Below are 15061 nucleotides of genomic sequence, written 5' to 3' on the forward strand. Positions count from 1 at the left end.
TCTAGTTCATCTAGTTCATGGAAGGTTTCACAAGGCACCAATGGTCTTATAAAAACTTTCTCATTGAAATATTCTTAAGTATCACATTTTACTAGTGGCAGGTATCTTTTTTAAAACATGCAAGCAAAGCAACTTGTCCTCTGTTGTTTCATACCATTAAGTTTGCATTAAAAGAGGCTCACGGTTAAACACGCAAGAAGAAATACAAGTGTTAGCAATTTAACAGAAACAATGGTAGTGTGTCACGGACATCTAAGGCTTGTTGAACTAAATCATCCCCTCTTATAGTAAGCCCTCAAAAAAATATATTTAAAACATATGTTGAAGAAAATAACTTTTAGAGGGGCAGATAATAGGCTTTGGACTTAGAAAATTTATACAAGTCCATTGTGAATTCTTTTGTCTTCTAGTTTTATTCAGTTTTTGCTATGAGCTGTGCTTTGTTTGTGAAAGTAAAGAAAGCCTATTTCTTACCGCCTCCACTTCAGCTGGGTCATACCAGACATTGATGTAGGGATGCTGTAAGGCGTCATCCACTGATATTCTTTTTGCTGGGTCAATCACTAGCATCTTTGACAACAAGTCCCTGGCTTGGCTGGCTGAAACAATAAATGAGAAAAATAATTAGTAAGATTTTGATTTCAGTAAGGAAATTTGTTGAACAGGGAGGAAATTAAGAAAATAAAGTATGGAATAGTATCTTCCTTCCAAACATCAGGTAAATTCTTTGATGTGATGGAAAAGGAAATGCATTTTACACCTGTTTCTTTGTGTCTCTAAGCCTAAGGCTTCATTTTGAGGCTCTCTAAGGGTTATAATGCTTTGAATATAAAATTATTTACTCAAATTTCTAAGTAAGATGTATCAACCCAGAGAGTTTATGCAAGCAAAGTAATCATCTTTGGTAACCTGTGTGAATATAGGATGAACAGAATAAAGAGCACGGAAAGTGCAAATGCATGATGTTTAACAAATGTGTGGATGGCTGTTTGAAGTTAATTACCATGAGTGTCTTTATATTCTTATCCATACAACAGAATTATCAGAATTTTAATTTAATTCAAGTATACAAATTGACTTAACAGTTTGAATCAGATAAATTTCTTTTCTTTTTCTTTTTGTTTATTAATTTAATTTAATTTTATTTTATTTTTATTTATTTTTGAGACAGGATCTCCCTCTGTTACTAGGCTGGAGTGCAGTAGAATGACCACAGCTCACTGCAGCCTGGAACTCCTGGGCTCAAAGGATCCTCCCATCTCAGCTTCCCAAGTAACTGGAACTACAGGCATGCACCATCATGTCCGGCTGTTTTATCTTATTTATTTATTTTTTCGTAAAGATAAGGTCTCCCTATATTGCCCGAACTGGTCTCGAACTCTGAGCTCAATGGATCCTCCCACCTCAGTCTCCCAAATTCTGGGATTACAGGAGTGAGCCACTGCTCCCAGCCACAAATTTCTTATATATATAAAAGCAATATAAGAGTTGATGTGATAGAAATAATATCATTCAACTACTGAATTTTATTTTTACATCGTGTAATCATCAGGCATTTTTTAATCAATGGAATCATGATTTGATGAAATCCAGTAGCTAAAGACTGAAGCCAGTCTAATGCTACACCAGACACTAAGGAAAAATTCTATATTATGTAAATGTTATCATAACTAATTTTATGGTTGTGGGTAGTAACAGTTATAAAATTACATGGTGATAGTATATTTATTTAATAACATTGTTAAAAGACATTAATTTTAATCTCTAAAAATATGTACAATTTTACATAAAGTTTTAACAGAAATGAATACATCAAATCAATATTGTTACTCAATGGATTTGAAAGTTGAACAGTTAAAATATTGTTTATTCTAAACATGGTAAGACATCAAATTAAAGAGACAAAATTAAATTGGTTTTCAAACAATCAACACAGATGACTCTGTGGACATGTATCAGTTTTTATTTAATCAATTTCAGATTAAGACAACTGGACTAATTCTACAAATTTGAAAATTATATAAAATATAAAAATCAGGAAATAATATCTAACCCCTTAGCTAGAGGCAATGACTATGATTATTGGCATATTTTTTTCTAGTGCTGTTCATGTATTTTTCACATAATATTAATTATACTACAGTTAAAATAAAGCAATTAATTTTTTACCTGTATTTTTGGTAATTAATAAATTATTACCAATTAGTAATTGATAATAATTAACAATTTACTTGATAATCAATAAATATATCTTTTAATGTTCTTAACAAATATGAAAAAATCACTAGTTAAATTTGAGAACTTTTTATTTTTATTAACCATTTTTTTGGGAAACTCAATTCTATAAATTATTATTACTTTTAAATTAAAACTCTGAACTGCACAGGAATAACAAAAATACAGAAATACTTATATGTTTATTCAATATTTAATTTTCTCATTGCCAATGGCCTCCTAATAGCCTAACAGGGCTGTGTTTATTTATTCATTGCTTTAAAGATCTCTTTAATTTGTAACTAATTTTACATCCAAATTCATGTACAATTCTCATAGATTCTCTCATCAATTCCATCCATTTTTCTGCTCTTAGAAAAAGTTGGGATTAGAATGGACTGTTCATGAATAGGATCATGAACTACAGCAAGACCAAATCATCTTGCTAAGAAACAATGATCAATACTATTGTTAGGAAACAATATGGGAAAATGTTTCAATGTGTTCTCTTTCATTCTTTCATTGAAAGCAAATGTGTTATGCTCTTTTCCAAATACAGTAAAATAAATTCTTCTCTTTGGTTATTTGTATATTATGATTATTTATATTTGCCAATTTTATATTAAAAATTAAAATCAATAATCAAATATGCAAACTAGTTTATCATTTACAAAAGTAATATAATTGCAGAGATTCAAATTGAATTAAAAAGTAAACTCAAGAAAATTGTAATTATACTATGAAACATACTATCTTAATAGCCTTTTTATTGTGATTTCATACAATAGTTGAATGAGGGCCTTGTTGTCTCTGTATTGTTGCAAGTGTCCTCATAAGAAGGGATTACTCTTGCCTGATATCTCAGTATCACGAAGGCATGACTTCTATAAGATCTTTAATTGGAGTATCAGCTCTTTTTCAAATTGGATACAGGCAATGTTGATCTTAAAAGCAGTAGATTTAGAAATAATTTTGTCCACTGTCAGTAAGAGAGTCCATAGAGGCAGCTGAAGGAAGAAATCCAACTGTGCAACATGTGTCAAGAGCACAGAAACAGTGTTGCACATTTAAACCCCATTAGATAAAAGTTCGGAGGGTATAAAAACATCCTGGAAAACAGTGGCACCACATTTTAGATTCCTCATCTCGTCTAAGTCTTCCTCAGCTATACATATTAAGTTTGTAAGCTAAGTCTGTAGATAATTAATTTGTTCATGTAACATTTGGGACTAAATTTAAAAAGCATGTGTCCTAAGTTTTTCTTTTTTGACAATTTATAGATACATCTTAAAACTACTATTTTTATTATATTTAATGTCACTGAGTATCCACAGTGAGCAAGGCACTGCTGTAAGTGTTCGACAAATTATTAAGTCAATTAATCTTCCCAACAACCCTATAAGGTAGGTTCTCTCTATGTTCATTTGTTAAAAGAAGGAAAGAAAAATTAGGTAACTTGCTCAGGGTCATACAGATTTTAAGGCAGAGGGACAAATTTGAAACCAGGCAAGAGGGAAACAGATTTATTTCAAAATCAGATTTCCAGGACTGTCCCAAATTATAAGAATTTGAGTATATTATTTATATTACAATTTATGCATTGCCAAATTTATTCCATGTCTCCAAATGAGACTGAGGCATTATCAAGTCAATTTTGTGGGTGAAGATATTTGCTAATCAAATACATTAACTGCCAACAAAGTGATAGGAAAAAATGACTTATTAATGGAAGTGTTTATATTGAATAAAAAATCTATATAAAATCTCAGTTACTATTTTAAAATAAAAAAAAATTTAAGCACTCCATAAATTATAAGAAAAAGAAATTCAGATCTGCATCTCCAAGATTTTGCAACTAAACCTTGCATTGAAAATATTTTTAGGTAATAAAAAGGATTGAAACCATGATTTCAATGTATATATGTATACTATATTGGTCTTTCAGAGTTAAATAACTTTAGGATTCTACATAACCCCCCATGAAATACATAGTGCACAGCATCATCACACTATCCTTCCCTCTGAATATTCAGACCTAAAATCCATGGTTTCTCCCCTTTGTAGGAAAGATCTTCCAAGAAATACCACTCTTTAACTTGAGGTTGTGCCAATTAAAGAATTGATCGATGTTTGAGGTGATAGGTTATACCAATTGCTCTGATTTGACCATTATACCTCCATACACATTTCAAAATATCACCCTGTATTCCATAAATATGCACAATTATCATGTGTCAACTAAACATAAAAGGAAACAAAGAGAAAGAGAGTGACGTCTCTATACTGTGTACTTCTTTGGCCCGTCACCCTCATAGTTGTTTTTAAGTCATTCCTGAAGAGCATACCTTTGAGTTTATTGTGCTCAGAGTCCGCTGGGAAGAGGGAATCTGGGAAGAGCTTGGGGAAGGTTAGTCCTGCATACTTGGGCCGATTCTCCACATAGTTTCTTACTGTGGGTTGCAATTTCTTCATGAATTCTGGACATGGTGTTCCTAGTTGTTCAATTACCTTATTCCACTGGTCAATATCTGAGAATTGAACAGTTAAGGGAAAAAGGAAGTGCAGACCACTAGCCTTTCAACAACTGGGAGGCTAACTCTTCTCAAAGTCCTAAACAGTCACTAATGCAACTAGAGTATTAATAAGCAACAAAGCATGAAAATGCAAAATCAGACTTGTCAGGGTATGAGTCTTCTTGAAATTTTAAATTCACTTTTGAAACTTATATACTTTTGGAAAACTAGTAATTATTTAAAAAAGAAGATATCATGAAATAGTCTTTGGGTTGTACAGATAAAAAGTTATTCAAATAACACAAGAAGAATCTCATATTCTTGAGATAAACTTCTATATAATCATATGCTTTAAAATAAAAATATATAATGACACATTACAGTGACGTTTTTATCCTGAAGTTACCTCTATTATTTATATTTTTTAAATGATAAGTAAACAAATATTTTAGATTATATTCATTTTCATTTTCCTAAATTAACTTTAAGATTTTTTTTCTTCTCTAAAAATCTGGAATTTTTTTATATTTGTATACATCATGCATATCAGTATAACTTTTGATAGTAAAACAACTCAGTTCTTTGCCAAATTCCTAAAAATCATATTTATTAAAGAAAGAAGTCACCTATTTCATATCTATTTTTACCGCTGACATCACTGAATATTGTTTTCAATGAAATATGTGAGTGAACAGAGGAAATTTAATTTAAAACAACAGATTTCTATCCAAGTACATCCAAGTTTAGAAAGTATATTAAGCTTAAGGAATACCACAGAAAAAATATTACCTCTCTATGAAAATTAATACCCTCTTAAATTGGAGCTAGCTCTTTTGGCAGACATACTCACTGACTAAGACTCTTTTTGTCATCTATCATTAATATTTGATATATCAGAGCCTTGAGAGTGATAAACACCATCTACTCTGAAGAACCAGCTGGAAACAACTGATTTCAAACAGTTTTCCTTGCCATGTGTCAGTGAATAATAGAGACCTTGGAAATTCCCCTTACATCCAATACTGCAAGCAGTATTCTCTCCTACATTGCTTATTCTTCTATAACTCTGTTCTTTGGTGTTTGGTTAATTCATTCCACTAAGGTAAGGTATGACAGTTAAGGGACTCTTACTTTAATATTACTTAGTTGAAGTTTGTAAAGTCTTTACTCCTAGTTATTCAAGAGGTTTGGACTAAAAAAGATTGTCAGTCCTGATTAAAGATAAACTTAACTGTATTCAACAAAAATAAATATATAATACACAGTAGTTAGGAGATTGAACAAAGATAAAATCAAATTAATTTGCAAATCCTCTTCTTCCTCCCTATAATCTGGCTGAATAAAACTTAAATTATTACATATTCTCTCAGTTATTGGAATAAATAAATACATAAATAAAAAATATATAACTACAGACTATCAACATAAGATATGAATGTGGGAAAAACAATAATATGCCTTTATAAAATAGTAGCAATAATTAAATAAGAATATGCTTTGATAAAAGCTCATCTAATTATCATGTGCATGAGAAAATGCAGTAGTAATTCACTAGAAATAATGAAACTAAAACATTATATAAGGTTAGAGTTACAAATTACTCTTAGACAAGAGCCTGTATTACTACTATGGATATAGGTAAGCGATAAGTACTTAGACATATTTAAATAGAATACATTAGTGTAGTAAAATAAAACCTAAGTGCTTGTCATTATAAATTATGAAGAGACATATTTTTTAAACAGTTGGGTTACCACGCCCTGCCAAGCTATCATTTCATCATTGGCCAAACGTCTTCAAAATTCTAAACATTTGATGTCAAACTTAAAATAGAGGCTAAGAGGATGTCAGATTTTCTGTAAATAAGTCATTTAACAAAGTTGGCAAAATAATCCCAACATAGTATTATATCCTAATTACATTTACTAGAATCATAAACATATACAGTAAAGAATTGCTTTCAAAGAAGTATTCCCAAAACAAAAAAAGTGATGCTTTTACATTAAAGTTTAAAGAGAGTCAGATATTCTGGAATTTGTTAAATAAGAATTGTTAAAATGCGTCTTTTAATAAATCATAATTAGAGTACATAGACACACTCGTGCTCATGCCTGCCTTAGACTGCTTTTAAATGAAACACTGTTGTGGTTCTCGATGCAATGGCTTACAAAAAGAAGGGTGGCAAGAATCTTTATCATTGTCAATGTTCATACTGCAAATCTGTGTTGCAGTCATCTTTAAAAGTCTGTGTCTTTATTTAACCAATCCATTTCAAGTTTTTTCTTCTCATAAACATATGGGTATGTATATCTACATATGGTAAGTACGTGTTTTCCAGATGTTCATAGGATACTAACATGAACCACTATGTCCAATTTAGTTGAGCACATGATTTTTCTTTATAATAATAATTAACCTAACCTAAGCCAAGACTAGAAGTCCTATCTCTTTTTTGCATGTTCAGTGCTTATTTCAAGTATTCCAGTAAGGAAAAGAGTAAATTTGGAATTGATACGGTAAAAAATTGCTTTAATGTGGCCATAAAATTAATGGTGTGTTTTATCACAAGCAATTCCCTTAAAGAATGTCTCTGAAGCCCCTTCCTTAGTCTATCAGGCTAACATATTCCCCTGAAACAATTAGTTTTCTTAATATTTTATACAGAAAAAATATTTTATATAGAAAATAAAGTGATCTTTTAAATGGAAAAAGAGATTTCCACAATGATTACATTTTTAAAATACATAAAATATTGACTAGATTTTATGATTATGTGTTAATTATTAACATGATAAATATTTTTAAAGAATGGCCAAAACCATTTTTGTAGAATAATCTATTTGCTTTACAATATCCATAAGTTATCATTTTTATACCACATAGAGTGAGGATTTACAGATCCTAACCCTGTGCAGTTATCAGAAAAGCAATAAGTATATTTGTTTTTATATTTTTGATGTACTGTTTCAGAAATTAACACCCTTAACATATACCCTTATCAAATTCATTGAATACAAATAGAAAAGTGACATTTAGTAAGAATTATTTGACAGTAAATCACCTGATATAATTCTAAATTGACTACATAAAAGTGGAGCTATATTGCAAGACGTTCAATTTTATACAGCACGATGTCAAGATAATATACAAATGTTATTACTAAGTTTTTCAATAAATAGTGCTATAATAGGAGAATAAACAAAGTAAATATGAACGTAAAAATGAGTATCTGAAATCCTAACATTGAAAATATTTTTAATTAATATTATCAATTAGTTAATAACTTACATTTCAAGCACTTCTCTTTCTTTAGCTTCCTTTGTAAGGGAACTTTCTAAAACAATAAAGCCTTAAACCTAAGGTATGAAAAGATCAATTTTGGGGCCTCTTCTTTGCACAGACCCCTTATAAGACTTATCCTTTTCTGGGTATTTTGGGTCATAATTATGAAAATAATTTATGCCATCCATATTTAAGACTTCAGAACTTACTAAATGGAATCATAAAGAGCTATTTCATGGCCTCATTCAATTGTGTCCTTTGAATGACTACATTGTCTGTTTATGTTTTCCTCTAACATTCATTGCTTATTACTTTGAATGTGATTTCCAGAGCTGACACCTCATAGTTTCTGGCTTGCTTTCTACTCTGCTCTAGGCCTTATATCCAATTCTTTATGCAAAAATTTTCTGACTTCTCTTTGCAATTTAAAGAACATCAGTGTTTGTCTCTAAATTCTTAGCTATGTTCCTAAGGACAATATTGCCAAATAGCAATGTTGGTATAGAATTGTTCCAAGAGATATTTTTATCATCCAAGCCAACCAGCTGTTTCGGCACAATGTTGAGTAGACTTGTGTGGCTTTATATTAGCTCTGCAGGAAAAAATGTTGTGATCAATTAGTATGTCTGCAACAGATGCACGATAAGGAAATTAAGGCACATGTGCCACGTGTTACGCATTATTATATCAAACCGTGGTTCCTAAACTTGAATATTCATAACACAGGGAACTTACAAAAATACAGATCCCTTCTCCCTACTCATTGATCTACAAGATTCTGAGTCCACAGGTCTGGGCTGATATCACAAAAACACCAGTGGTAATTGTAATCAAGTATGGAATTATATTTTGAGAAATACTAGTGTAGAATATACCAAAAGTCTCTTGTGAGTTACTAAGTCCATCTGTAAGAATAAAATACTAACATGTTTCAGTTTTATGATACAAATAAGAAAAGGATCAAATTCACCGAAAGATTATTCCACACCTATTTGTTACTGAAAAATTGGGGGTCATTTACCTGAGAATACTTGGAGAAAGAAAAGTACCAATCTTTATTTCTTTGCCCATGCAATTTTCCTGCAAAAGTCATGGGAAATTATAGTAAGTGGTACTTGTAGGCTCCCAGTAAATGGAGATTTCTGTCCCTTATCATCGGTCGAAGAACTGAAATTGTATGCTGCTATTACCAGGGGAGTACTATCCACGGAAAGTACTAATTATAGTTCTTTGTGATTAAATTTGTTGTTAAAGAATTTTTTCTAAAAATAATTATAAAGATATATATGTGTATATATGCACAAACATAGAGTTCTGAATCTAGATTTTCATGTTTATGTTTTGAATTGTTTTGTTTCTTTAAAAAATGTTTTTAGGGTATTTTTTATTTGAAAATGTTCTTTTCCTTTCAAAAGTCCTTGTCAGATTCTGGTAACAGGAAATATGAATAAGACCTAATGAGCAATTGTAACTAACATCTGTTTTAATTATAATTGAGCATAGGAAGAAGAATTGTAGGCCAAAACACATCCACAACATGAAGCTGGCAAATTAAGTCAAAGGCTATTTGTACACTGGCACTAGCATATTGCTAGTGGTATAATATGGGACATGGAATATCCAAAGGCTAATATTTAAAGCTTTATATAAATCTATTCACTGTTATATTCTATCTCTACTTAGAAACAAAAAAAAAATGGAGAGGCATGTAACATACAAGCAAATCCAATATATATTAATGTGTTGAAATGGCAGAATTTTCATTAAGCTATTGAAGGTTAATCTTTGGGGTGTTTCATTTGCATAGGTCTCTTACAAGACTAATTTTTTGTTGGTAATTTTATTTTTGGTAAATAGCACCCACCTTCAGTTGTATGATATTCTGATCTCAAAAATATTGGACTTGATTCTCTCAGCATTAGATAGTATTTTGAAAGTGGGAAGAGGCCTTGGAGATCATGTAATTTGGCATCTCTATTTTAAAGCTGAAAAATACTAAAGCCCTTTCCAATTTGGTAAATAATTACAAACAAAAGAGCTAATACAAACAGCCTACACTAACAGAAATATAGACTCTACTTAAGAGAAATTTAGGGACACTGCATTCTGTTCTGTAAGACCAAATCTGGAAAATTACATTCATTTCTGTATATAATACTACATACAGTGGAAGTTAAGAAGAGACAATCAAGTTTTTATGAGGTCAAGGAAACATACATACCACTTAAAGCATAGTTGAAAAAAATTTTTGATATTTAAACTAAAAAAGGAGGACTGAGGTTGTTCATGCCTCCATCCTAGCATTTTGGTCTCTCTTATTCTGTAGCTATTATCACCTTCTTTTAGTATCTTGCATTTTTTAATGTAAATATCATGATAATAAGAATTTTTGCCAGTTTTTTTTTTACTAATGTATTTCTGGAGACAAGAAGTATCCAGTATACTGTAGGTGCTCAAAAATATTTATGTTATAAATTAATGTCTATTTTACACCCAATCAGAGTTTTGTACAGACATAATACAAAGAATGGAAGAAATAAAATATTCAAAGAAACAACAGCTGAGAAATTCCAGTAACTGAAGAAAGGTTGGAATCTAGGAAACAATGATTCTCAAGGAAGACAAATAAAAAGAAACTCACACCGAGTCTCATTGTAAAGAAACAGCAGATAATCAAATACCAAGAAAAAAAAAATCCCAAATGAAGGAAAAGGACAGATTATCTCCTAAGATGCCTATTACACTGACAACTGATTATTTACCAGCAATACTGGAAAAAAAAAGCAAGTAGAATAATATCTTTCAAATGCCAAAAGAAAATCAATTTCACTGTAAAATTCTGTATCTAACTAAACTGTCTTTCAGATAAGGGAACCTCAATTAAAATAGAGTTTTAATATCAAAGACTCCACTAAAGATACTTCCTAAAGACATACTTCAGGAGAAAATAAGAATAATCTCAAAATGAAAGGTCAAAATGTAAGGAGTAGCGGTAAGCCAAAAAATAGCAAGCAATCCTAAGGGTAAGTATAAACAAACCACCTTTATGTAAAAAAAAAAAAAAAAAAAAAAATCATAATATTGTCAATTTATGAGCCTAAAATGAAAACTAAAATACTGGGCATTGATAGTATATTTAAGTCAGGGCAATAATTATCTAAATTAACATTTGCCAAGATCCTTTTATGTTCAAGAGAAAGATTAAAAGAATCATCTTAATTAAAATAGCATTTTATACAAAAGTGAACTTTAAATACAACTCCAAAATAAATACCAATAGGGATCTTTTTTAAAAAGTTAGTAAGCAATTCTAAAATCTTAATAGAAAAGCAATGGTGCATTAATAGTCAAGATACTTCTAAAGATAACCAAGAAAAAAAAAAGAAGAGTATTTACCCTAACTGATATAAGTGAAGAGCATACATTTATGTTCATTAAGAAAGGGTGTTCACGATCCAGAGACCGACGAACCAATGGAACAGAACACAGAGCCTAGGACTTAACGCCCCTCCCCCAGATATATGGAGACTTATTAGAGAGACAGCATTATAAATCTGCAAAGAAAAAGTAAGCTAGTCAATAAATGAAACTCGAATAAAGTGGATTCTTTCACACAGGAAAAAAAAATCAATTCCATGTGGACTAATGGTTTAAATATAAGAAACTAAACTTTAAAATATTTCCAGTAAAGTTATAGCACAATATAGTAGTCTCAAATGATTCTGAAGACATAAAACATATAAATTATAGGAAAAGACAGACTGCCAGCTTCTAAAATTACTATAAAATAAAATGGGAAAATAATCCAAATACAAGAAGATATTTGCAACACATAAAACTGACAAAAATTAGATGCCAAATTATATAAGGAATGTCTACTAATCAACAGGAAAAAAATACAATAAAAAAAACTGTGTTCATTCTTTGTTTTATAAAAGAGATATTTTACCAAAGGAAAATGCTAGTGGCCCATGAACACAGAAAAAGATCCTTAGCCTCCCTTGTAGACAAGGAAATGTAAATTAAACCTCCAATGAAATAGTATTTTAAATACAAGGGATTGGTAACAAATTTAAAAATAAATATGACAATAGCAAAAGTTGATAAGGATGTGGAGCAGACAGCTATGTATATAAACTGTTACTCTAGAAATCAATTCGATGTTACATGGGAAAGTTAAAAATGTGTACACCTATGACCCCAGGCATTTATTATTAAGAAAACCTTGCACTTGTGCTCTTGTAAACATATATTCATAGTACCATGGTTTGTAAAAAAAAAAAAACAATAAAATCTGTATATATTCCAAAGTCTACTTATAGGATAATGGGTTAGTTATAGATACCTATAGACTGAAAAACTATTCAGCAATGAAAATGACTTAACCATGTCCAGTCCATAAACATGAATAAATCTGAAAAATATAATGTTAAGTTTTTTAAAAAGCAAGTCACAAGATAATGATGACAGTATGGTATGTAAAATACATAAAACTAAACCATAGATTGCTTAAATTAGATAAATTTGCATATGGTAAAAACATAAGGAAAATCACAGATATAGTAAAAATAGATATTTAGAACTATGGCTAACTCTGTGTGGAAAAGGGAGGATGTGGCTGCTGTGGAGCACATAAAAATATTAGGTAGTATTGGGAATGTACTGTTTTTTAACCTGAATGGTAGCGTATTGTGTGTCTATTAATCCTATTCAAAAGTTATGCTTTTAATATTAACTCACTTGTTTAATATAAAATATCTTATAATTTCTTAAATAAAATGTCAACTATGATAAAATTCATTGCATCTCACCCCTCAAAATTATCCCAACAGTTAAATTTTGATTCTTTTATAGAGAATTAAAAACATATTTGATTGAATAAAATTCAATTAACATTATCTACTATAATGTAGCATAAAAATTCCTTTAAGAACTGTGTGGTTATCTAAATTTCTTACTACTAAAAACAATGTGTCAAACTTTTGCAGGCACAAAAGATAAAAGATACAATATCTTTTTAACATTTTAAGGTTTGCTCTTGAGTTAGTTCATATATTAAGGTACGTGTCTGAGGAGGCAGAACATGATGGCAAAATAGAAGGCTCCACCAATCATTCCCCCTGAAAGGACCCTAATTTAACAACTACCTATACCAAAAAACACCTTCATAAGGACTAAAAATCAGATGACCACTCATAGTATCTGGTTTTAATTTTCATATTGTTGAAAGAGGTACTGAAGAGGCAGGAGAAACTGTCTTGAATTGCCAGTCCCACCCCTTCCCCATCCCCAGCAGCATAGTGCAAAGAGTAATTCTGTGTGCCGGGGAGAGGGAGAGTTGCAATTGTGAGGAATTGAACTCAATGCTGTCCTTGTTACAGCAGAAACTAAAATCAAACCAAACTCAGCCAACATTTGCCCATGGGAGGAGCATTTAAACCAGCCTTAGCCAGAGGGGTATCGCCAATCCCAACAGTCAGTACTTGAGTTCCCACAAGCCTTACCACTGCAGGCTAAACTGCTCTGGGGCTGAGAACAAACTTGAAAGGCAGTCTAGGTCACTAGGACTGAAACTCCTAAGAGAGTCCTAGTCCTGAACTGGGCCCAGAGTCAATGGACTTTCGGGGCATGTGACCTACTGAGACACCAGCCAGAGCACCTAAGGGAGTGCTGGCATCACCCCTCCCTTAACCCATTATCTTGTGACTTGCTTTTTAAAAAACTTAACACTATATTTTTCAGATTTATTCATGTTTGTGGACTGGACATGGTTAAGTCACTTTCTTGTGACTTGCTTGTGACTTGCTTTTTAAAAAACTTAACATTATATTTTTCAGATTTATTCATGTTTATGGACTGGACATGGTTAAGTCATTTTCATAGCTGAGTAGTATTTCATTCTATGGGTATCTATAACTAACTCATTATCCTATAAGTAGACTTTGGAATATATACAGATTTTATTGTTTTTTTTTCTTTTACAAACCATGGTACTATGAATATATGTTTACAAGAGCACATATGCAAGGTTTTCTTAATAATAAATGCCTGGAGTCATCAGTGTCGTGGTGCATAGCTCACAGTTCCAAAAGAGACCTCTTCCATCCACATGAGGAGAGGAGAGGGAAGAGTGCAAAGAACTTTGTCTTGCATTTTGGACATCAGCTCAACCACAGTAGGCTAGGGCAACAATCAGAGTTGTGAGGCCTCCCTTCCAGCCCCCAGTTCCCAGATGAGATTTCTAGATACACCATAAAACAGAAGGGAACCCATTGCCTTAAAGGGAAAAACCAATTCATATCAGAATTCATCACCTGCTAACTGAAGAGTCCTTGGGCCCTGAATAACCAGCAGCAATACCCAGGTGCTATGTTGAGGGGCTTGGGTGAAACTCTGAGACTTGCTGGCCTCAGGTGAGACTTGGCACATTCCCAATTGTGGTGACTATGGGGTGAGACAAAAAAGTAGAGAGAAAATAAAGGGGATTTTGTCTTGTACCTTAGGCATCAGCTTGGCCACAGTGTGGGTAGAGCACCAAGCAGGCTCCTGAGGTACCAATTTTACGATTTGGCTCTTGGACAGCATTTCTGGACCATTCAACCTGGAAAAGAAGTCAAACTATTCTTGTTTGCAGATTATATGACGCTATGTTTGCGAAAACAAAGACTCCATCAAAAAACCATTCAAATTGATAAAGAAATTCAGTAAAGTTGTAGGATACAAAATTAACATACAAAAATCCGTAGCATTTCTATATGACACCAGTGAACAATCTGAAAAAGAAATCAAAAGAGTAATCCCATTTATAATGTCTACAAATAAAATAAAGTACCTAAGAAGTAATTTAAGCAAAGAAGTGGGAGATCTCTACAAAAAAAAAAAACTCTAAAATACTGTTGAAAAAATTGAATAGAAAATAAAAAAACGGAAAGATATTATATATTCATGGATCAGAAAAACAAATATTGTTAAAATGTCCATCCTACCCAGAGCAATCTATGATTCAATGCAGTCCCTATCAAAATACCAGTGGCATTCTTCACATATAGAAA

At 31.5% G+C, this 15061-nt stretch overlaps 1 protein-coding gene across 8 annotated transcripts in view; it reads right to left on the minus strand.

Annotated features, from left to right (window-relative positions):
* The window catches only part of MAPK10 (mitogen-activated protein kinase 10), a 562186-nt gene that overhangs the window by 48302 nt on the left and 498823 nt on the right, over positions 1–15061 (minus strand). For all 8 annotated transcript variants that reach the window (XM_064368902.1, XM_064368904.1, XM_064368906.1 and 5 more), the window contains 2 exons: positions 4560–4742; positions 475–599 (listed from right to left, as the gene is read on the minus strand). In XM_064368902.1, coding sequence (XP_064224972.1) covers positions 475–599; positions 4560–4742 — 308 coding nt within the window. The remainder of the gene's footprint in view (positions 1–474; positions 600–4559; positions 4743–15061) is intronic.

The sequence above is a fragment of the Aotus nancymaae genome, unplaced genomic scaffold (genome assembly GCF_030222135.1).
Source record: "Aotus nancymaae isolate 86718 unplaced genomic scaffold, 86718_ANA_hifiasm-v0.15.2.pri h1tg000006l, whole genome shotgun sequence".
NCBI classification, from domain to species: Eukaryota; Metazoa; Chordata; class Mammalia; order Primates; family Aotidae; genus Aotus; species Aotus nancymaae.